Genomic DNA, 23,277 nt, shown 5'->3' with positions numbered 1-23,277 from the left:
TCGTCCCCGTCCCGCGCACTGCTGCACTGAAGACGCCTTGGACCCCGCAGTCCTAGCAGCGTCCCTGCAATGAGCTTGCAACCGCCGCGAATAGCAGTGTGCTTGACATAGATTCGATCAACTGAGGCCACCCGTGACTGGCGCATAGCTGGGTAATGGCAGTCGTGTGAGACAACTGGCACACCTCCGCAGAGTGATCGTGGCGTGTAGCAGTACTTTGGCAAATGAACGCACATCGATATATCAGGTCAGCTGCTCCCAATTACCCTTATATCACTTGAGCCTGGTGAGCTCGATGGGATGGATGCGCTCGTGCTGCCTAGCAGAGTGTGCAACTTTTCACGACTCACTGAAACTGTGCGTTCGACGCTTACGAAACAGGGCGTCGGCGTTGCTCGGAGAATGCGGAGGACATCTCTGTTAGAGCGGAACCTTCCATATTTTGTCAGAGGCGCTCTTTTTGACCGACACAAGGATTTCGTCAACGCCAATGATGAGTAGAGGAGCCCCGCTTAACGAAGAGTGCGTGGCCACAGGCCACAATGCCTTTGACCTGTGGCGAATAAGCTCCGCAGTGAGGTTGCCTGATGGTGGATGTGTTCATAGCTTGTCTCCACAGCAGGTGTACGGCGGCTCGGTGGAGTGTGTTCATGTCTGCGTGTGTCACATGCGTCAAGCCTGTCTCCTTAGAATTGGCAGTTTCCAGTGGTGCTAAGCCAGCAAACGAATGCGTTCCAGCCGACTTCAAGGGAGTGGCGGAAGGCTCGATAAGCATAGTCCAGTGGAACTTTTGCAGGGCCCCGCGGTTGGATCGAACCCCGCTGCAACAGGGGCTGCATGACTACCCTTTACAAGGCACTGCAAGAAGGGGCTGAAAGCTTTCGGTTGCATGCGGAAGAATATCAGACGTGGCGCATGGGTGTCTTGCTTTTTTGAGGACTGAATTTGCACGCTGCGCGGCCGTGGTACAACCGACAGGTGTATCCCGTAGGCGCTAGACATGGCTCCCTGAAATTCGAATGAAGAGTGTGTTCGGGTTGTGCTACGCGTAGTTGACGCTGTTCGATAGGCGTGTGGGTTGCTCAGCGGCCCCGTGTGTCCATCGGGTGGGGTTGCCACGTTTCTATTCCACAATCGACTCTTTCCGGTATGCTTGAACACGGTGTATGCAGGGTAATCACTTATTCTGCACTCGCTGGTGCACATGCTGCTCGTCGTCGGGACCAAGGTGTGAATATTCTTGCATATGTATTTTCTAAGGAGGTTCGCATGTGCACTCTACGTGCCATCAGGGCAGATCTTGAGAATACGCGCACGAATGTACCGCTATACTCCAGCATATGTTAGCAATTGAAATGCAAGACGCCACTTTACCGTGCAGTCGCGATGAACGCCCTACACCATCACAATGTTGAGTCTGGATGGAGAGTCCTACGGGCCGTTACAGGTCATTTCGATCCATATACTGTGTATGTTTTCAAGGGGCAGAATACCTGTGTGACCGCATGGGAACAGGAACTTCAACTCTGCCGCAGCCTGCTTTTCCTGAACCTCTCTAACTGCGCACTAATGAATATCAACGCCCTTCTCTCCCTTACCAGCGTTAAACACCTGGATATTTCTCACAATAGTATCGTACGATTGGACCAAATCAATAAGCTTACGCAGCTAGAAAATTTGAGGGCCGTCGCGAATCCCATTTCCAGATTCCAGGTGCGTGATTTTCGGCTGATCCACACCGCACTGACGCGCATATATGTCTGAGGAAAAACACGCCTCGGTCCGTCACAATTACGAGAGTTTTACCCCTCACGCAGTAACATGGTTAAACAGTCGCATACGTCGGCGGGGAAAAAAGGCAGGAACGCTGTCGGCCGGCAGTAAACGCCTTGAGGAATGCAGGCTCACAGGAGGATTGAGTTTGCTGTGTCATCGACCGGATTCCTGCTTTGCAGTAGTAGCCTATGTATCACCTGTATATTCGCGGAAACAATGAGCGTAAATTCCCGTTGTGCATTTATCGTTTCATAGCACAGAGCGTTTCTTTCTACTTCCTTGCACCAGGATCTCCGAGACCTTTCTGGCCTTCAGAGGCTGAGGGCTCTGTCATTCCAAAATGTCGATCGAAGCGAGGCTTGCCCCGTGTGTCGCGTTGAGGATTATCGCTACCGAATCTACAACCTCTTACCGGAGAAACGTGCTCATTCCACCACTTCAAAGGCAGAAACCTCAAGAATCCTGGCAGCGCAGACGTCTCCGAGGAACGGTGGTCTGCTTCTGACGGTTCTGAAAACCCGCCTGCACACTTTGGACGGTCTTCCAGTGCGGCTCTCCGATCCAAACGCCCTGGTGCAAAAAGTGATGCAAACAGTTGAAAATATGAGCAACAAAACAGCCACCCTGCGGGACCGTATACGACAACTATGTGCACCTGTCATCCTGGACTTTCCTGCCCTGGATGAATGCGAAGTATCCGTGTCTGCCGAATTCACATCATGTGAAGATGGTCTTCGGTCCCTAAGAGAGGCAACACGAGACGCCAAAGAAGCTATGGCCATGTTCGAGAAGCTAAAAGAGTCTTTCCACGAAGGCCAGTGAGCGAGGGGAGAGCCGAGTAGAAGCCAGCGAAGCGGAAACGAAACAAGACTGATTGCTGCCATTCTGTGTAGAAGAAAAAAGATATTGATAGAAGAGTCCCGGTGACGGAGGATGGTAACGGAATGACTGCTGTTAGCCTGCGAGAAATGACTGCACTCTCGTCCCTCGTGAAGTGGGACTGGGCTGCATTTCCGGTCAATCAGTCTTAGGCAACTGCAAAAGTCCGGTGGAAATACATCCACGACGGACCGCACAACCAGTTCCATGTTTTTTTCAGAAGCCTTTTTTCGGGTATGTACCGCATTTGGTCATGCGAGTTTACGGATACCAGTGAAGCGCGCCCAAGCCCATAAACTGCGTAAATGATCTCAGATGAGGCGACCGCATCTAAAATGATTTATGCTCTCAGGAGTATCGACAAGCATCGAGCACTCCCGTGACAGGCGCATATACCAGTGACATCGCGCCCTGGACGGGCGCAATATAGACCGCTGAAGGAACATACTATACACTGCGGATATATATTATTTACCCACAGCCAATACAGGCATGCCACTGTACGCAGCACTTTCTGTTTTTGTGCCCGTACTCTGCAACTGCCCTTCAGCATTTCTCATCTGCATCTGAGCGTACGGAAGCGAGCGCTGACCCGCACGGACAATCCTCCGACTCAGTCTCACACATCTCGTCCCCCTAGGCTTGGGAAAAGCCTGCTGCTTTGTCGTATATTTTTTTCTGGTAGTCGAGATGGATCCAAAATCCTGGCGACTTGCTCGTTTGCCCTTTCGCATGTGCGGGGACTGCCGAACATGTGACGGGCGTGTCGAGCTCAACGACAAATTTCCCTTTGCTTCCAAAAGCCTTCTCGATGCGGCCTTCAAATTGCTCTCCTGCTGGCCCGTCCCCCTCATCTGTCCGCCCCGGCACCCCACTCTTTGTGTATCCTTCGTTGCTCGGCGCTGAAGTGTGCCTGGCTGTCTTCGTTGCTGCTTGCGTGTCCGGAGATCCTCCTTTCTTCTGTGTTCCGCCATCTGTGTCTTCTGTTTGCATCTCGGCATCTCCGTGCGTGTTCAATGTGACGCGGAAACCTAGAAACCGCGAGACGTGCTGCGCCGACTTGAACAAGCCGCGGCCAATCAGCGACTGTGCTGTGCATTTGCCCACCTGATTTTCGGCTGCTCCTTTCTCGCTGCAGCGGCACGGCGGATCGAAAACGAGCCGCTCCACAGTTCCCACTTTGTGCTTCCACTTGTAAATCGGCAAACCGACTACCGTAGGATGGGTGAGAACTGAGTGCATGCCTCCCCCCATTGCGCTGTGCGAGGCTGCAGAGCTGCCGCCGAGTGTCTTCTTGGCTGGTTGGCTCGAGCGCTGCCCGGACGCGGCACAGGTAGCCGAGACAGGAGGCAGGGCAACGTTAAGCGGCATCAGCATCTGCCCGAAAAAGGCTAGTCTGCACATAGGGGAGCTAATATCCATATCGAGCTTCGAGCAGATGAAGAGACTGCGCGGAGGTACCTGAGAAGACACAGAATAGGCGCTCAGTCGACTCAGGCGGCAGGGCAGAATTACGGATAGATGCGATGCCCACTGTCACAGCTATTGATGAACTGTGTCTCATGCCATTCTGGCAAGAGCGCAAATGGCGTATGCCTGTCACTCTCATTCGCCGGTTGCTTCTTTCCGGGACTGGGTGTTCGTGACTACACTTGCACTCCTCCTATTTTCCTGCTTCCCCGCTACGTGCGAGCCTCCTCTGGTCGCAGTCGTATGCAGCCGGTACACAGCGGCACTCACTATGATCGGCTTTTCGAAAGCAAGAATCGCGAACTGGTGCACAGGCTTCTCTTTTTCGGTCTCTCCATCGGCAAGTGCCGATCCTGCGCTCCTAGGCTGTCCAGAGAGCCTTTCCCCTTTGCCAGCCGACTGAGAATGGGGCATCGCTCCCCCCTGCCTGAGGGTCAGCTCCTCCAGGTGTCGATACACCGCACCGAGGTCCAGCGTCGCAGGCCACTCTTTGACCAGCCCTGCCGCGTCGCTTCCTTTCTCCCAACTACGAACGAGTCTTCCCACATTCAAGCTGGACGCTGCGCAAGAGACAGAATGCACAACTGTAGAATAGCAACATATCTAAGTGCGACAGCATTCCCTCGCCAAATAAAGTGACACGAGGCAAGTTCCAGCGCCCACGAAGCCCCGGACGTTGTCGACGCTCCAGGGCCTTTGCGACCTCCGCGAAAGCAACCCCCTTCAGCACATTTAGCTAAAACTACATGTGCATATACGCCTTCTTACATACCGTCGTGGACTATTTATGATACTTCCCGACACATTGTCGGGCGCACGCTCGATGCTTCGAACGAAGATGAATGCTGAGTCACGGATGAAAGGCACTGCTGTGTTAACCACGCACAACACACAAGCCGCACCAGTCTCCCTCGATCTCCATGCGACACGCCATACCACAGTCTCGCGTTCGAGTCCCGCCTTCAAGACGATCATGAGCACGCCGTGTTCAGGCGCAGCGGACCCGCCGAACTGAGACAGAAAGTGATTCAAACACTAGAAAACGCGTCTTTGAGGCACGTGGGGCAACGGAAACAAAAGACATTCCTGACTCACCACTCGCGGCCGATTTTCCCGCTGCGGGACTCGATGCCAGTGGCGCTCCGCCGGCGTTCGCACCTCCTCGCTGGTCGCTGGAAAACGCCCCGAAAAAGTGCACCGTGCACATGGTTGTGGTGTGGCCTACTGTGCAGTGAAATTTCGCGCCCGTGACGATCTGAGCAGCCATCGGAGCAGGCACACACAAAACCTGGAGTTCAGCATCACGGGAATCATGCTGGCTTCGAAGCCGGAAGACGGAATCGCTAATCAGCAAACAGCGAGCCGGCAACCGAACTCGAATGCACATGCGCTCTGGCTGAAAAACGTCTCGAGACACGCATGCATGCATGATTGCATATAACCTCTTACAATTCACAAGCGCGCCCAACACAGAGAGAAACGATCGCCCTCAGTCGACTCGCGCACCGATACCGACGCGGTAAAGCACGGAGTAGCTCGCTAGATACGCAGGGCGGCGAGCAGCTGGATGCGTGTGCGTGCCACATAGCCGAACAGATGGTCACGCTTGCAGCGCGGAGACGAGACAAAAGCAAGAGCTCTTACATTTGGCTTATAAAATCGAATGCGGTCGACAACGGCAATGCAGCCGTCCACGACAGGAGGGGCGTGCTGCGGGTCGCACACTGCGCCGCGTTCCTGAGCGAGAAGCGACACCACAAAGCTCGAAACAAATCCGCCCTCAATGAGGCCGGTCGGTCCCCCTTGAGCTGTGCACATATTTATTTGTTCCGATAAACAGATGAATGGGCAGACAGATAGACAACTAGATAGATATAGATACACACACTGGTACGTAGCTAATATAATAGCAGATATAGAGATATAAATGGACACATAAGTGGACTAATGGATTCGCTCGGGGCTAGGCGCATTGCGACGGGCGATTTAGAACTGCGTAGCTCGAGGTGTCTATGCGAAGCCAGCACGTTTCTCGAAAGATGAAGGCGACACCGATTGCCTGTTTTTCCCTTCGTGCCAAGCGTACCAGACTAGAGGCGTCTACCGCCGTGACGCACAGCGCCACTCTTTGACCTCTTCTCGCAGACTCCACGCTTTTTCGAAACGTCTGCAAGCTGCGCACCTTTGTGGCGACGGGCGCGCCGGCCCCTGGAGCCGCGCTCAGCACGACGACCGCGTCGCCGACGCTCACGCGCCCACACAGCACAGTCCCCGTCAGAACTGTCCCTTTTCCTGCATGCACAGTGTTGTTACCACGTTCGCAAAGTGCTTTCCTACTTCTTCCGGCGTTCACATGCGCAGGGACGTAGAGATACTTACTGCATATGCACACATGTACATATACATATATATATATACATATATACATACATTCATATACATATATATATATATACATACATACATGCATACATGCATACATACAAACATACATACATACATACATACATACATACATACATACATACATACTCATGCATATATTCGTACGCAAGTGGAGAGACTGCGCCGAACATCGGGTCTCCGAACCCTGTAGCCAGTACACGCAACCCGCACCGCTCGCTGCGTCAGCGACTATTACGCGCGCCTGCATGCGTCGCACTCGGTTTGTCTGCATGCAAGAGCCCGGGGGCGCGTCTGCCGCCGCATTTTGGCGCCTCACGAAACCTCCCGGTGCGCGCCCTGGCGTGCAGCGAGTTGTCGCATACAGGGGCACACGGCACGCTGATGCACACACCCGATTGGCGCCTACCTTTGAGGGCGAAGCAGTGGTCGAACACGAGGTAGAAGGCCCCGGCGGAGGGTGCTAGAGACGCCGGCGCCGTCTGGCAGCAGCGGCAGGCCCAACACCGTTGCTGCGCGCGCATTCGGTCCACGAGCCGCGAGGGCCGCGTAGCCGCCGGCGCAGGCGAGGCATCGGAGGCGGTCAAGACAGCCGCCAGCGCGTCCGCGACCGCCTCGACGTTCCACGCTGGCTGCAGGTTCGAGGGGTCCTGGATCGCGTCTGAGCACACGAGGGCAGCGGAGAGCCGGAGACGCGGAGAGTGAGCCACTCCACAAAAGATGAAGACATGCGCCAGGGCAAACGATGCGTCGCAGGACAGCTGCTGGGTAGGGGCACGGGCGCGGCGAAGGAAGGCGATTCGTGTGCGCGGCGCGGAGGTTCAGAGGTGCCGCAGCAGCACGCCGCTGAAGCGCCGAATCGTGGTCGCGTGCTCCCAACCTGCGAAAGCTCGCTAGAGCCGACGTGTGCTGATTAGCTAACTTTAGCTGTAGCGTTCGGGCCGGGACCTACGAGGATGTGCGTTTGCAGAGTTCTGCTTGGATGCACAGACCGAATAACGAACGAGCATTTCGCGGTAGCCTGCGACGTCGCGCGGCTCAATAGACAAGTCTGTGCTATAACAAACATCGCTTTGCATGCGCACGCGCACACGCTCGGCAGCTTCTACCACAAGCGACTTACCCGGATTTGCGGCAACAGCCACTATAGGCACATCTGCGCCGAAGACAGTCTGTGCGAAGACCGCCCGGAGCTTTGTCGTTACTGCGGCGACCTAGGGAGACAGCCGAAACAGCAAGACTTCCCCCGTACCGCTGAAGATGCTGAGGGCGATGGGGTTCGAATGCGCCGGGCCCGTGAAGCGTCGCCGCGCAATGCCGGCTCGCAGGCCGGTCGCGCAGTCTCGTATGCTCACAAATCAAGAGGAGCCTCCAGCGAGGACGACCGTCTCTCAGAGTGAACCATACACAGTCGGTGGGATTCGAAGGTGATTCATCCCGCGGCGTCCGCACGATTGTCGCAGAGAAGACCGCGAACTCTGGGTCGGGTTGCGTGGAAACTGACAGGAGTCGCTTTTTCGCCGGGCGTGCACAGGAGAATGCAGGTCCACCGGTGTGTACGTGCACATGTTCGTAGATGTATACAGGCTCAGTCTCATATTCGCATTTTATTAACTCCACCATAGCGGAAGTCCGCCCGAGAGAGTACCTTCTTGGCGCGCGTAGCTTCGGGAAACAGGTCGATTTTGTTCAAGACGACGATCAGGTGCCGCGCAAGGAGCTCGGCTACCACCAGGCACTCTGCAGGCGGCACATAGCCAGGAATTAAGTGAGCAGTTGAACTTCCCCCTTCTTCCTTTTTCTTCAGCGCACTTGCACGGGCTGAACAGAGTGCTCGCGTGGCGGCGTTTTCTTGTCCACGAAGACATACTGCACTTGGCGCTGTACTGACACCCGGATGTGAGCCCCTCTAGTGCATGCAACTTGAGTCTCTCTCATACTGCAAAAGGTGGGAGAGTTCCATGTGGAGCACACTCCATTTCCACTGTGGAATGGGTACGAGGACTTGAGCTGCAGGTTATACTAACTAGCGAAATATATGCGTATCGTTATTTATATATACATATGCACATGTATGCGAAGGCGTGAGCCTCAGAGAGAAGTCATCCCCTTGCGCCTCATCTGCGGAGACCCAAGCATGCACGTGTAGCTACGCTCATATACAGCATGAAAAGAGAGGTGGATAGAGAAAATGACTCGGGTTCGGACCTGCGGTTTGCGTTTGGATGCCTTTTGTTGCATCAATCACTAAGAGGACGACGTCAATGATCTGTGCACCTCCAATAATCGTCCGAATCAAGGACGCGTGCCCGGGGCAGTCCACAAGACAAATCTGAACAGGCGTTTCCCTGTCATTCTTCCCTGACACTACGCCGCTAGCGTAGACGGTTTCTTCTTCGGTGTACGTACACCGTGGAAACGGTTCGCGTGCGTCAGCGGTGCAAGGGCAAGGACAGTGTGAGGAAGCCCCAGTTGCTGGAGAAGCTGTGTTTGCTTCTTCATCGTCTCGTTTGAGGAAACAGCTGCCCTTTCCCTTCTCTCCTGGCGTGGCTTGTCGCACCGCCTGCCCGGCAGAGCCGGCAGAGCAGTTGCTTGATGGGCAGCTTGTATCAAGGTTCAAAGTGAATGCGGAAAAACCGAGGTCAATCGTGATTCCTCTCTCCTGGCTCTGAGGGTGTTTATCGAGGGACGCCGTGCTGCGGACGGCCGTCAAGACGCGAACAAGAGACGTCTTGCCACTGTCGATGTGGCCGAGGACGCCGACGTTCGCGTACACAGGATTTCCGCAGCAGCATTTGACACTCTTTTCCATGTTCGGAATCACAACCTGGAGAGAGACGACACAAAAACGGCAAACGCACAGAGGGAGGGAAGCAAGAACGGAGACAAGAGTCACAGCAAGCAAGAGATTTGGCAGGAAAGCTGCAGTGGTACAGATGCAGCAAGACAAGGTCATCACAGAGTGAGACGAGTCCCCGCATGTCCTCCTAAATCCGCAGAGACACGGACATAAAAATGTGTGCACAAATGACTACGATTATGTCACTTATTCGTGTGTATTCACTTGCTATTCTCCGCATGCCCTTTACCGCATTGAGACTGTCACGCATGCAAAGCCAGCAAGCATCGAAATCTGGGCTGCATGCATGCCGATTCGTTCTTTTGCCTGCGAACCGCTTCTCTTCCCTCAATGAATATCGACGAAACAGAGCCACCAAATACACAGTTTGTCTTTGTAGGAGGTTTTCCACCGAAGCCATCCCTCATCTGGTATCGAGGGCGTTGTTTTTCCGCGGTCGCCGGCAGAAGTTTTTTCGATTCCTGCGGGACGAGTGCGACTGGTCCGAAACGTTTCTGAAATTTCGTGATCTATGGCCTTTCTCGTTTCCGCCGCTAACTTGCTTCCTGTGAACACTGCATACCTCTATGTCCACATGCGTTCCACAGGACACTGTACATGGCCGTGGTAGCGAGAGTACGATGTTCGGGACATCCTACATTCACATATAGTACTGCAGTAGTCGGAGCGCATATGCATACTTGCATTTTTTTGGGATATATATGGCAGGGCAGTTTCTTAGCACAAGAGAGGGCGAAAGTCTCTTTCGGTAGGCGGGGCGTTTTGCCCTCGCTCGCGTGCAGGCTGTCGTCACTTCTGTCGTTTCCGTTAGAGGGTCTCCATCGTTCACGATGGCGACACTTGTGAGTGAGTTTTTGATTTCTGAGCGCGACGCCAGCGAGTTCGCAGGCAGGAGGATGACGGAGACAAGGAAGTCAGAGGAGAAGACTGGCGCGGGCGCCACATTCCCGGTACACACTGCCAGCCATCGGGAGACGCAGAAAGATGGCGCGGCCGCGTCAAGCCTCCTCGCGCCAGAAGCAGAGACTCAAGCGCTAGACAGCGGCGCGCTGAGAGTGGCGAGGAAACAGCTTTCTCCTCTTCTGTCTAGCCACGCTTCTTATCTCCTTGAGGAAGAAGATCTTGGAGAAATTTGCTGCTCACCCGAAGAGGCCACGGGCCGAACGAGTTCGCCGTCGCACGGAGAAAAGAGGAAAAGTCGCGCCCCAGGATCCGCTGAAAAATCGGGGCCGTTAAAGAAAAGATGCGAGTTGACTGCGTATGGCTCTCTGTTCTCGCCTTCTTCAGCTTGCTCTCCATCCTCTGGGCCCGCGAAACGGCACCGCGAGGCAGAGAGCATTTCCAGTCCAGTTCGCAAAGGGCAGGCTTCAGAGGACGTCTGCACGGGGAAAAGGAAGATTGGGGGAAACGCTGCGGGCGAGAGAGGAGCTAGCGGTGCAGAGACGACGTCAGGCTGTGCTGAGGATGCAGGCGAGCGGAAGAAGCGCGTCGTGAGCGCCCCTGGTGCAAGGATTGCGGACGGCACAGGACGGAAGAAGGCAAGCGGTTCACTGCCTATCCACGGATTCGCTGACGCAATCCGAGCTGCGGTGTCTGGACACCCGGTCACGCTGATTGTTGGTGACACAGGAAGCGGCAAGACAACGCAGGTTCCTCAGTTTCTTTACCGCTTTGGCTTCACAGAGAAAGGCGCGATTGCTGTCACTCAGCCTCGTCGAGTCGCTGCAGTCTCGCTCGCACGGCGCGTGTGCGAGGAGCTCGGCGACGAGAAAGGCAATTGCTTGGGAGAATTCGTTGGATACAGCGTCCGTTTCGAGGACAAGACTACCGCTGCGACCCGAATCAAGTTCTTGACAGACGGTATGCTCGTTCGCGAGGCGATGCTTGACGAGGCACTCTCTCGATACTCGGTTATTGTGCTTGACGAAGCTCACGAGCGCTCACTGCGGACGGATATTCTCCTCGGGTGGGTGAAGCGCCTTCTGGCCAAACGGAGAGACCTAAAGATTGTCGTCATGTCTGCCACGCTCGACACAGAAAAGTTCCTTCGCTTCTTCCCTGGAGCGAAACCCGTCTTCGTCCCCGGAAGACAGTTCCCCGTCGAAGTGCTCTACACGCCTGAACCCGAAGCGGATTACATTGATGTAGGTGGATGGGCGGGAAACAGGCAATGAACACACCGAAAGCACCCCGCATGCAGGCTTATTGCCGTCAGTCGTTCTTCGCTTCATCTGTAAACGCGGACACGCTGCACAGCTGCAAACTGCTACAACCTCTGTGTCCACACTTATGCTCATGAATACTGGAAATCGCGTTCGGGGGCTTGCGTGCATTCGTTTTTTGTTAGCCTGGGGGTGCGCCTTTAGGGGGGACAGTAGCCAGCAGGCAAAGAAGCCAGCAGCAGGCAAGGATGCCGGAGTAGTCAGCCAGCTGCAAAGAAATTTTTCTGTGTTTTTCGTTGCGCTCTCGCCTTCTGCTGGTCTTCTTCAGGCCGCACTCATCACTACGTTGCAGATTCACACGCGCTATCCGCCGGGGGATATCCTCGTCTTCCTGCCGGGTCAGGAGGACATCGAGGGGCTGCATTCTATTTTGGAAGAGAAGCGGGAGCTTCTGCGGAAGGCGCTGTGCATGGCCTCTCAGTCTCGCGCTGCTGAGGCAAGCGGCAAGCAGACGCTGAAATCCGAGAAAGTGAAAGACAAAGACCGGAAACCCGCCAGCGTTTCTATGGGCAACGCGGGCGTGCAGTTCTGCATCGGAGAAGATGTCGAGATCGCAGATCCGGAGAAGACGGCAGTCGATCTCCTTGTGTGCCCGCTGTTCGCTGCACTTCCCTTCGACCGGCAGAAGGCTGTCTTCACTCCCGCGCCAGCAGGTGTCCGAAAGGTACGTCGACCACGATGTCCTGCCCGTGTTATCCCATGCGGATGCCGTTGTTCCGCTGCGAGTGAATTCGGCAGTTGTTTGATGTCTATCGGTACTTTCGCATCTGTGCACGCCGCCTCTCCAAAAACTTATCCTCAGTCTGCCTTCAGTTGAGGGCCGCTTGCGGCTACTCGACTATCTATCTATCTGTATACATTTATTTATCCATCTGTCTGTATTCGTCATTCATCTTCGACATCTGCCTCTCGGCTGGACCCGTAGGTGTGTGCGGTTCTTTCTCGGCGTGTGCCTGCAGGTGATTCTGGCTACGAACATTGCAGAGACGTCTATCACGGTCCAGGGCATCCGGTACGTGGTCGACAGCGGACTCGCAAAGACAAAATGCGTCAACCACCGCACCGGGGTGGAGGCGCTGGTCATCGAGGAGATCTCGCAGGACTCCGCGAAACAGCGCGCCGGTCGAGCGGGTAGAGAAGCTCCCGGTGAGTCTGCAGGCAGAACCGTGGCGTCGTCACCAGCCTGGCGAGGAGAAGTAGTGTAAAGCAGTATGAGGCCGTAGCGGATACGTATTTTGTGGATTAATCCTCGCGTTCTACCTCTTGCATCTCTCAGGTACTGTCTTTCGCATGTACACCGAGGATACGTTTAACAAATTCAGACCTAGGAAAGTGCCAGAGATTGTCACCTGCGATCTCGACCAGGTCTTCTTGGAACTCAAGGTAAGGTTTTCGTGAGTGGAGGGACCCTCTGAAGGGGAAAACAGAGTAGTACGAATTGGTTTCCGGGCTGGCGTCAACGCAGACACGAAGCAAAGTGTCATCCCACCAGGACGTGTAGCCGGTCGACAAAACGACATGCGATCCCTTCGAGCAGCTACGATGGCTCCTGTCCGTTCATGTCTTCAGGCACTGGGGATTGCGAATCCCCTGGAGTTCCCCTTCCTCGACGCTCCTCCAAAGGAGGCCTTCGTAAACGCTGGCCGGACGTTACACCGTCTTGAGGCCATCGACTCGCGCGGCGAACTCACTGAGCTCGGGTGAGTCGTAAGAGTCTGCAGGGATTCAGAGTTTAGCGTAAAGGCGCTGGAAATCGTTTATCAAGTCGTCTGCGACATCGCACTTCTGGGGCTTCGCGTGTCTTCTTTGCGAATGCGTGGAGGCCAGTGTTTCGATGGATCGTTGCTCCGCAGGCGAAAACTGGCTGCGCTCCCGCTCAAACCAATGCTGGGGAAACTTCTCCTTGACTCGGTCGCTTTTGAATGCACATCCGAGATACTCTCGATCGTTGCCATGCTCTCGACTGACTCCCTTTGGAATAGTTATCGGAGTCTCTCAAGTAAGTGGAATGTCCTCACGCGTGCCTTCTGGTGGCTTCGCTATCAGAGGATCCCGAAAGCATTCGATCATATACGTCCTTCCTTTTTGCAGGCGAAAAGACGAGCCGCGTTTCACAAGCTCGCAAGCGTCTTGCCGATATACGAGGCGATCACCTAACACTTCTGCACGCTTACTCGCAGTGGGAAGAGGTAAGTCGCCTGTCACAGTGAGGATTAGGCGGTTCTGTGACGTCGTGGTGAACCGTTCAAACCCGCAGCGGCAACAACACTCGCTTCACACGGGGCTGTGTCGTTGGTGCAGGCGACAGACAAAATAGGTCTCTGTAACGAGTATGGGCTGCATCACAACGCAATGATGCGTGCAAAACAAATCCGATCTCAACTGGAAGAACTTCTACTCTCGCCGCAAATCGGGCTGAAGAACATTGCCAAAAGTGATGCCACGGATAGGTGGACGAAAGTCCGTCAGTGCCTAGCAGTGGGATGCTGGTTGCATACTGCCAGACTGCAACGAGACGGAAGAACCTACGTGACAACGGTAGGTGAGATAGTTCTTGCTGCGTGCGTTCGTAAACCCGGTCGTGTAGCGTGCATTCATATGTGGTTGGTTCCATGCTTTTTGCATTCCGCAGGTTGAGAGGGAAACGGCGAAATTGCATCCGTCGTCTGTCTTATCTGGGCAGCGCGCCTTGCCAGCGTAAGTCAGAATCACAGTTGAGAACCAGTACGCGCTGACTGACTTCTAATAGCAAGCAAACGTTGAAGTTTTTGCTGCCACTGTGTCCTGTTTCCGTTCAGGTGGGTTGTTTACAGCGAGTATGTGCATACGAGTAAACCATATCTCCGTGGCGTGACGGCCATTGAAGGCCCATGGCTTCAGCAGTTCATTCCCCGTTGGTTCACCATGGTCGGACAGAATTAACGGTTTGTCAGAGATGGGCCGAGCACGTGTCAAGACCTTACCGGGCTGTGACCCGCGAAAAGTCCTTGGTTTTGGAAGCAGGGCTGGGATCGAGCATTTGAATCAGAGGTTTCAGTAGCGGCACAGGCTTCAGTTTTCAGATGTGTCTGTTTTTTAAAAAAACGCGTCTCTGCCTTTGTATAAATGAAGACGCAGCCGCAAACCACCGTCCCAGCACCGTTGATGACGCCATACGGAAGTTCATCGCTTCCTGTGGAAAGTGGCGACACAGTGGCATCTGACGAAACCATGCGTTTACTGAAGTCTCCTAGTGAGCTATCAGATGGTGACGCTTTTGCGAGAAAATGCAAATGTGGGGTCACCACAGTCTATCACAGGCGCGACATGCGCCACAGCCTATGTGATATACGAAAAGCAGCACCTCGGTGGGACCCAGTGAAACTTATGAGCTCTTTACGGTGCTCCAGTGTTGCCTTTGGCGCCGTACAACTGACTTTGGGTAGTGTGGCTGGAAATGAATGATGCCGGACCACCAAAACTGAAACTAGGGTCTTCTGCAGCAGCTGCCGTCCGTGAATATCGCACCACTGCTCCATGCAATCGTGAATCTTTACCACTGCTCCATGCAATCGAGAAGTCAACAAAAACAGCCTAGCGGTACAAAGTAGAGTAGCGTGGGGATGCCGGAGCGTAGCAGCTCTACTGAGTTCTACTGGGGTGTCGCTACACCCCGCGCTCACCTGAGGACGCCCGAGTGCTCAGTTCCCGAGAAAAACTCAATCGGTCCTGCTAACGAACCCTGTAGCGCACGAAACGTGCCTTTAGACGGGTGACTTTCGCGGGTAATTCAAAAGGCATGATGACCCCCCCTTTCCGCCTGGCAAGAGCAGCACTCGGGGCTCTCGTTTCCGTAGCTGTCGCTTTGCACTCGGCCGCAGGCGAGGAAGCGGTAGGACTCACTTGCGCGGAGCCCCAACACGTCCTCCCACAGTCACCCTTCTGTAGCCATTCGGCCGCTTCAAGCTTAAGGCGCATCGTTTCCTGCAAACCATCGTATGTAGTATTTGGCTGTTATGAAATTCCACTTCACTTGCGAAAATCTGCCTCAGAACTACTATGACGACTCAGTCGATAGTGGGCATTACTGGACGAAGGACTTTCAGTATGTGCCCGCGAGGCCAGCGGAACACTTTGGACCGGACTCCCCTATACACGTGTCGGAAAGGAACGCCGTGCAAGAACAGTTTGGCGGTCTTCATGAGCATGAGGTTGGGCCTGATAGCTCCGGATGTGCAAAACTCCATTCATGAGGATATGTTGCAGAATGAATTGTTTCGAGCAGAAAAAGAGGGCCCAAAAGAGCTGCCAGACGGCATACGCGTAGCTAGTGGACTGGCTGTTGACGAAAAAGGCAATCAGTATCGGGCATACGGAATGGCTCCAGGAGAGCGGCCGACGCCCGGAACCGTGCCTTTGTGCCGCGCGTACTCAAATCCCGCTCTATCACTGCAAGGTCTGCCGCCTACCTGACGCTTCTGAACCGTCTTGAGCAAAGTGGAACTGCTTCAACTCTCCTCAGATTGGGGGTCGCCGCCAGACTGGGTAACGTCACCAGAATTCGGAGTAGTTCGACTGACAACAAAAGCAGCGGCTCCGGGTGAGATGGCTTTACTGTACAGGGGGATAACTAGCTCCGACATACGTGCACCCTACAGTTTCCATACCAACGACGCTGTTGCTCAAAGATCACGCTTGCAACGCGCTGGTTGTTTCAGCTAATATCCGGTGTGAGGAGAAGTCGGCCGCTGGTTTGACGTTTCGGGCAGAGAGTGACGCAAACATGTACTCTGTGGTCATCGACACTCCGGCAAAGGCAAGAAGTCTTCCCTCAGCGGATACATGAAATTACAGCAACCACAATAACCACAGAAAGTATCGCTTAACAAGGTGGAAGATGGCAAACCCAGCACGATTTCAGAAACCTTTGTGTCCTACCTTTATCCCCTCATGAGACACGAACTAAAAATAGTAAGCGCTCGCTCGACCGTTAAGCCAGGGAATGGTAGCGGACTGCGCCTGCAGGTTGACCACGGAAAAGAAGGAACAATCGAGGTCTACCTAGACCAGCATTTGGTCCTAACGCATTCGGCGCCATACACGAGTAAGGCTGACAAACGCGTTGTGACATAGCATCCAGCCTTAGTAACCACATATGTTTTTCAGGTGTCGGCAATGTCGGGGTGATGGTGTCCGAAGGTCATGCGTCATTCGATTACTTCAAGCTCATGCCATGACCAGCAGCAGAGAGACCCATGTCACTACGAGGAGGAACTCATCATGCTGTTTCCCTTCTTTTGCTACTACGAACGACAGGCGCCGACTACATGTTGCACGCAAATGTACTCTTTTCAAATATCACCGCCGCGATAGACACTTGTGATCTGCAGCGTGACTTGTTTCTGCTGCCGTTGGTGGCCCGCTCCAGCAAGCTCGACGATCCAAGTAACAACAGTGGCACGCTCACATCACAGAATTTCCATTTCGGTCTTTGGCTTCACACTTGCTCATCTACAGATGCCGCACTGAAAAAAGCATCGTTCTCTGTCTTTTACCAAAAAACAACCATACGCACCATAAGTCTTAGCGCCGGAGCCAACTAGTGTCATATTTGAACCACAGTTGGATATCACAACACGACAGCGTCATTAACAACCCGAAAGGCTTCGGACGCGTATATGCACGAGTTCCCGAACAGGAGACGAAGAAATAACCCAGGGCACAAATGCGCCTGTGCTACGCCGAAGCACGCTCGATCTAGAAAAAGCGGGCTCTTCAGCACCCGCGAGGAAAAGCTCTCCGAAGAGCCAGGTGACCTGAAGTCAGGCGGTGGACGCGCGAGCTAGAACAGTGCACCTGTCAAAAAAAAGGGGAATGCCGAGAGGGGGACTAGCGCCAGCGACGGACAAATACGACAGTCAAGTTAAAAACTGGTTTATGACACACGCAGACCTGCCCGTTCTGAATCACCCGGCTCAGGCCACTCCCGCTCCGAGCAGCCCAAGCGCACAGGGCCCTAGGCTTGGCATGTTTTGCAACCCGTTTCCCCACAAAGACAGACATTTTAGTATTCGAGCATACGAAAGTCACCCTTCGGCAAGGGGACGACTAGGCCTTGAGGCGACGATCGCGGTGGGCAAAAACCCAATCTCGAGAAACTCGGGGCCTTTGACGAACAAAATTCGGAAGACAGCATTGGCCCATTTGTCGCCTACTGCGATGTATCTGAAGCGGCTCCGTCTTCTTCGTCGCTCGTGTGACGCGAGCCTTTATGATGGAGGCCAATGAAGGATTTCTGAGCAGGGAAGCAAACAGGCACAGACCCGTCTTTGCGCGAGCAGCGAGCTGAACAGTTCGCTGACGCCTGTGTCCAGTCGAACGTCACCTACCATCGGCTCGAAGGTTCTCGCAAATCCCTTGAGGAACTTGTGAGAGTGTGCTCTCCAGGTATCGTACGTTTGATGTATACTGTTCCTCAATTTCTCCACGCTTTGGTCAAAGTTTACACCCTGCGACGCACAGCAAAAACTCCAGCAGACCGGAGATTCATGAATCGAGCCTTGTAGCTGTCACACATTCTCTGCTCTAAGATGTCGGGCCTGAGATAAAGCGATCCTGGTTTCACGGCAAGCACACGTTTCGCAGAAATATCTGGTGACACCTACGAGAGGCCTGTCTGTCAAGGTGACCTTCGTGAGCTCGTCGGAGACCTTTTCACCCCAGCGTTGCATATTCTTCTTCATCTGCAGCAGAAAAGCACGCACACAACACGTGAGTCGTAAGGAAGATAGACCGTCGCAGTCACGTCGTGGCATCCGTTGAGCCGCTGAGGTCTGAGCCTACCTTGATGGCGTTTGCCGTTGTGAACCCGATATTCATATCCTTTGGTGTGACACCTCTCTGAAGGGACCTGAGGCGAAAACGCAACAACGATTTGAGCACATTGCCACATTGATGCCCAACACGCCAGTCGCAGTCAAACATTCAAAAGCAGAGCGTAATCTGTAGTCTAGGAACCTACCGATCGACGTAGTCTTCGTAGTTCTGGAGAATTCTGACGATCAAATCAGTCGTTGAAACCCCTGCCGTCCGTTTCGTTGCCTTGAATTTCCCCTACATAGACGCACGTAGCCACAGAACACGTGTGAATGACGCCTACACCTGACACGTGGTGCCAAGACACGGAGCCAAAGCTGCAACGCGACGAAATCTGTAGGGTTCTTACGGCTTCTTTCAGCCATCCGTAGATGTCATCATCGACCGGTGGACTCTTCTTCTTCTTCCTCTCGTCGCGTTCCTTCTTCTCCTTAGACTTCTGCACCGCCTGGTAAGGCTCGGCGTCATGAGCTGAGGAAGCACCGGGAGACGCGCGCAATACAGGTAGCCTGTGAAATGAAGAGCCGCGGACCGGAATGCTCGCGCGACTTCAACCGATGCCTTGACAGTGAGTGAATGACACACTCTGGTAAGCTTGACTGCAGACACTTACCTACAAAATCGATTTTATGCTCCTCGATGAATTCCGGTGTCAGGATCCACGGGCAGGGAGCGATGACCTCATCAACCCACTTAATATGGCGCAAGGTGTCAGCGCGCTCGGCCAACGTTTGCACCGTCTGTCCTTTCAGCCGATGCGTGTCCTCGTCAGATGCCACGCCGGCGATGAGGTGGACGTTTTTAAACAGCTTCTTCGCTTGTTCAAGCTGTCGCATGTGGCCCAAATGAAGAAGATCGTAGACGCCTGAGCGCATGTACAGTGTATACGACATTTTGTTGTTTGACGCCCAGGCGTATGATCCTACAAGCGACTGAGTCGGGCGCGCTTGCTCGGAACTTCGGCTCACCATCAGCGTACACTCTGACAGGACGACCCCAGTCGTCGGGGTCCGTCGAGGAGTCGCGTCTCATCTTCTTGATAGGCGGCTCGGCGGCGGGCGGATCTGATGCCCCGCTCGGCGCCTCCCTCCTCTTTCCCCCTGTTCCCTGGCATGGGCTACATGTAGCCTGAGACACAGATTCAAAGGCGTAGCGTTCAGAATCATCGTACCAAAAGCAACCGCTCTGCACTACAAAAAAAGGTGGAGCTATCACGGACGGTAGAGCCCTGAAATCAGAATGGGTGTGCGTCAACACGCAATACTACAAATCCAACTGCGGCACACCTCTGGCAAATAAGCCATGTAACACTGTAGTTCCTGCGAAATGGCGCATGCACGTGGAAGCCCCCGTGGCGAGACAGAGGAGTCTAGTTGTAAGATCAAAAGGGGAAAGCGAGCCTGAGAATAAAGAGGGGACGCATAGGCTGGGCACGAAACAGAGAGCGCGGGGATGACAGAGAGCACGCTGCCCGGCTACTCAGCCGGCGACCAAGCACTCGTCGCTGTTGCGTCCAACTTGTTCAGATAGGTCACAAACTTGGGTAAGAATTCAAGCGGCATATCGGTTGCGCCACACAACGAACAGAGGATGGAAGCTACACTCCATCCACTACGTTCGGCAAGCTGTCTCACAGCCCCGTGTTTGCAAATGCTCGTTTGGCAGCCCGATGCCACAGTCACCCTCCTGTGAGAACCCACAACTTGAACGCCGCTGCTTAAAAGCATGTGTAATGAGAAATCGTACCTCCATCGTCGTGCAAAATGACGATTCAGAGGCAGACGTCCCTCGAGGGCTGCCCCTCTCCTTGATAAGACCCGCTTCTCCAGTGAAGAAAAGATGGGATACACCCACTAATGTCCGACGCCCTTGCTTCCTTAAATAAGGACAAGAAAATGATTTAGATGCAAAGAATGAATTTTATCGACTTGCAGTTCGAATCTAACGGATGCCTTCCACAAGTGTCTTCGATTGCAAGAAGACAGCGCCGAGACCGTCTCTGACAGCCTGAAGGAGAATGTGCCTGTAGCATGCAAAAGAAAGGAGAGAGCCGTCAGCAAAACACGAAAAAACAGCGCTTCAAAAACAATAAGCCAGTGTTCAACGCTTAGTAAAACAAGAGCGGCTTTGACCGAGAGACCCTTCTTCCCGCTTCTGCTGCCAGCTGTGAGGTGCGTAAGAAGGGGCACGGCGTGGTAGAGGGAAGGAGACGTGAAAAATACGACAGACCGCAGACGGACGAACTTTGTCTTTTTAACAGGAAAATAGACACGCCGTCCACCAAGAAAAAAGCGAAGTACTTGCCTTCAAACTTCAGGCAGCCCAACTTGGGAAGCTGAAGTCGTACGCGCTCGGGCGGAAAACGGCGTACCAGGGGAATAGCTGAGGGCGCTTTGCCGGGAGGGTAGAAAAGACGTCCCTTCCGCGAGGGCAAGCCTCGATAAGCGAGAGCGTTTTCTGGCGAGCGCGACATGATGCTGATTTGAGCTCACCAAGGCACCTCGTGGGTATTCGAGGCACGATCCCCCGTTGGGGATATCGATTCTAACTTCACGTACCAGATGTGCAGATGCTGTGAACGAATACTGCATATCTGGTCTAGTGTCTCCTCGTGCAGGCAGTGAATTCTGCGGACTGACAGTTCGGTAATGGTAGCAAACTGACTGGCGGGGTCGAGGACAGGAAGCTGATCGAGCCCTGCTTTATTCTTCACTTTTTTCTGGAGTCTAGACTACCATCTCCATGTCCATTTAAACCAAGGACGTATGTTGTTTGTGGGTGGCTTGTGATCACCTGCGGGCATCCGCGGTTAAGGTAGCATCAGTCGCCGCTTCAAGCGTCATGGCCTCTTCTCTCGCTGGAATTTTGGATTTATCGGAGGACAGAGGAGAACTACGAGTAAGCTTTTCTACAAGCTAGGCAAGGTAGCTGGTGTCTCCATACCGATGGCGTTTCAAGTAATCGCCAGCGCCTACGAAGTGTGCGCTTCCGCTTGTACCAGGCGTCGTTCCTTTTTCCCCGCCTGCTGAATCCATCAGTACCATCGTCGATCTTTGCCTGCCCTGGTTGTGTACCCCTTTTTGCATATGCCATTCAAAATATGTATGCTGCCTTCAACTTCTCGGCGAAAGGATGTCGTTCTTGAAAACGCTCAACCGTTCTAGGAGCTAATCCGCAGCATTGGCGGGTGCTTTCTTTGCTACACGCAAATTAGAGTTCGCGCGCCCTTTAGATTCAAGATTGCCGTATAGGGTTTGAGTTTGTTGTTCAGAGATCCTGACACGCGACTTACCCCGTGTGGTAGAGTCCCGGTTCCGAGCGGTGTCTTCGCGAGGGAAGCGTGATGTGACCTCATGTGCAGAGCAGTGTAACTGTAAATTGACGATAACAGATCCACTAATCGTTTTTCCTTCTCATTAGTAGCTAATTTTCTTGTCGGCGCTTTCGTGGTGCGCTCACAGGATGGCGGTGTTGACCAGGCGGACACGATTATCGCCTCGATGGGGAGCAGCTTCGCCGATATGAACAACATGATCAGCGAGCAACTCAACCAAGACTTCGAGATCGCCAACTTGCTTCCCTAGTACGTGTCAATCGTTCCGCCGTGTACGAGCTCTGCAGCATTCTCTTCAATTTGGACGCGGCACACGGAAAGCAGATGGCGTGCGGTTTGCACTCGCTCTAAGAATTTGTTTAAAATTGGCAGAGTAGTCTCTACGGGGAATGGTTGCCTGCTGTGGATGTGTCACTTTGCACTTGAGCTGATGTGTGTCTCTTTTGTATCCAGCGGAAAGTTTATCAGCGATATTCTCGGCCTTGCCGTGGGCTACTATTCCTTCGAGACGTCCTGCCGCGGAGGGGAGGCTTACCTCGTCAACAGCGCCCCAGCTCCCATCCACTCCTTGCCCCCGAATCCGTTCACGGGCAACACGAAAGACAAGGACTGCTGTGAGCCTTCCACATGATTCCGCACCCGGTTTCGCGTGTTTCATGACAGTCTGTGCTCCACTGCAGGCGGCCTCCTGTTGATGGCTTCTCATCAACTAGAGTCTCTGGACACCCGTTCTGTCGGCGGTGCATGCGAGGAGGCCGGTTTTTTCACTTGCTGGGACCACCGGAGCCAGGGGGAGGCCAAACAGGCAGGTTTCATTCAGAAAGACACCTTAACAGAGAATCAAGGCCTAGATGATATCGTGGCGTGGGGCGAAGAGCCGTTTTCTTGGATAGCTTCCTACGCAGCCCCGGCGTAGCCCATCCCGAGCCTACTGTGTGTAGGCTCTGCGCGTTGTCTTCTGCAGTGTTGGAGTGCATAAGTGCCGTGACTCCCGAGGAGGAGGAGCTCAAAAGAAAGGACCTCTACGCCAGATTCTGCAGCAAATACCGGAACTGCGTGGCGCCGAAGGAGTTGTTCCTCTGTGTAGCGCGGCACAACGGTCAGGTCCAACAGCTCCTCGCCATTATCGACGACGAGATTGGTAGGTGAAGCTGACAAATCGCTGTATCGTAGCGAATAAGGCACTGAGAGACACTCATGCTGGGCTTGTGAAGCTATGTGGCTCTTCTGAACAGAGAAACCTCAGGAGTACAAGCTCAAGCCGATATTCAAGACGCGAGCGGCTCGTCCTTCACAAGTTCCGAAGGATTCTGGCCCGCTTGAACAACTCATGGTCGCCTTGAGCAAAGGATGCGGTAAGGCACGCTGATCGAATGGATGGCTGTGATGCTGAGACGGGGATGTCGAGAGATCCGATGTCCTTGTTTGAGACGCCTTAAGAACCTCAGTTGCGCTTATCACTGCAGGAGCAGAGTGTA

The 23,277-nt window shown here is 53.9% G+C and overlaps 6 protein-coding genes across 6 annotated transcripts; 4 read left to right on the top strand and 2 right to left on the bottom strand.

The window, feature by feature from the left end:
* Positions 1 to 1,386: 1,386 nt before the first annotated feature.
* Positions 1,387 to 2,598, top strand: BESB_077830 (leucine rich repeat-containing protein; the record flags this gene model as incomplete). Its single annotated transcript, XM_029366144.1, has 2 exons — positions 1,387 to 1,713; positions 2,065 to 2,598. 2 exons carry the CDS (start codon positions 1,387 to 1,389, stop codon positions 2,596 to 2,598), a joined length of 861 nt encoding a protein of 286 aa, XP_029217575.1.
* Positions 2,599 to 3,291: 693 nt separating this feature from the next.
* Positions 3,292 to 9,340, bottom strand: BESB_077820 (elongation factor Tu GTP binding domain-containing protein; the record flags this gene model as incomplete). Its single annotated transcript, XM_029366143.1, has 9 exons — positions 3,292 to 4,116; positions 4,396 to 4,685; positions 5,221 to 5,380; positions 5,770 to 5,862; positions 6,212 to 6,417; positions 6,938 to 7,189; positions 7,652 to 7,742; positions 8,177 to 8,268; positions 8,737 to 9,340. 9 exons carry the CDS (start codon positions 9,338 to 9,340, stop codon positions 3,292 to 3,294), a joined length of 2,613 nt encoding a protein of 870 aa, XP_029217574.1.
* Positions 9,341 to 10,218: 878 nt separating this feature from the next.
* BESB_077810 (helicase) lies at positions 10,219 to 14,532 on the top strand (the record flags this gene model as incomplete). Its single annotated transcript, XM_029366142.1, has 10 exons — positions 10,219 to 11,532; positions 11,879 to 12,274; positions 12,570 to 12,756; positions 12,887 to 12,993; positions 13,180 to 13,310; positions 13,464 to 13,609; positions 13,702 to 13,799; positions 13,912 to 14,148; positions 14,243 to 14,307; positions 14,409 to 14,532. The coding sequence occupies 10 exons, from the start codon at positions 10,219 to 10,221 to the stop codon at positions 14,530 to 14,532; spliced, it is 2,805 nt and encodes a 934-aa protein (XP_029217573.1).
* Positions 14,533 to 15,388: 856 nt separating this feature from the next.
* BESB_077800 (uncharacterized protein) lies at positions 15,389 to 16,826 on the top strand (the record flags this gene model as incomplete). Its single annotated transcript, XM_029366141.1, has 9 exons — positions 15,389 to 15,481; positions 15,538 to 15,585; positions 15,642 to 15,800; positions 15,856 to 16,045; positions 16,112 to 16,189; positions 16,248 to 16,423; positions 16,480 to 16,560; positions 16,615 to 16,693; positions 16,756 to 16,826. 9 exons carry the CDS (start codon positions 15,389 to 15,391, stop codon positions 16,824 to 16,826), a joined length of 975 nt encoding a protein of 324 aa, XP_029217572.1.
* Positions 16,827 to 17,800: 974 nt separating this feature from the next.
* On the bottom strand, positions 17,801 to 20,217 carry BESB_077790 (cholinephosphate cytidylyltransferase; the record flags this gene model as incomplete). The annotated part of the gene is made up of 9 exons (XM_029366140.1): positions 17,801 to 17,884; positions 17,979 to 18,098; positions 18,255 to 18,332; positions 18,433 to 18,499; positions 18,611 to 18,702; positions 18,815 to 18,936; positions 19,079 to 19,330; positions 19,434 to 19,593; positions 20,212 to 20,217. 9 exons carry the CDS (start codon positions 20,215 to 20,217, stop codon positions 17,801 to 17,803), a joined length of 981 nt encoding a protein of 326 aa, XP_029217571.1.
* A 1,089-nt stretch (positions 20,218 to 21,306) lies between these two features.
* Positions 21,307 to 23,168, top strand: BESB_077780 (mediator complex subunit MED8; the record flags this gene model as incomplete). The annotated part of the gene is made up of 5 exons (XM_029366139.1): positions 21,307 to 21,363; positions 21,927 to 22,048; positions 22,253 to 22,413; positions 22,764 to 22,940; positions 23,035 to 23,168. The coding sequence occupies 5 exons, from the start codon at positions 21,307 to 21,309 to the stop codon at positions 23,166 to 23,168; spliced, it is 651 nt and encodes a 216-aa protein (XP_029217570.1).
* Positions 23,169 to 23,277: the final 109 nt, after the last annotated feature.

The sequence above is a fragment of the Besnoitia besnoiti genome, chromosome VII (assembly GCF_002563875.1).
Source record: "Besnoitia besnoiti strain Bb-Ger1 chromosome VII, whole genome shotgun sequence".
Classification (NCBI taxonomy): domain Eukaryota; phylum Apicomplexa; class Conoidasida; order Eucoccidiorida; family Sarcocystidae; genus Besnoitia; species Besnoitia besnoiti.
Note: the sequence above shows the minus strand (reverse complement) of the source record. Positions and strands in the feature narration are given on the sequence as shown.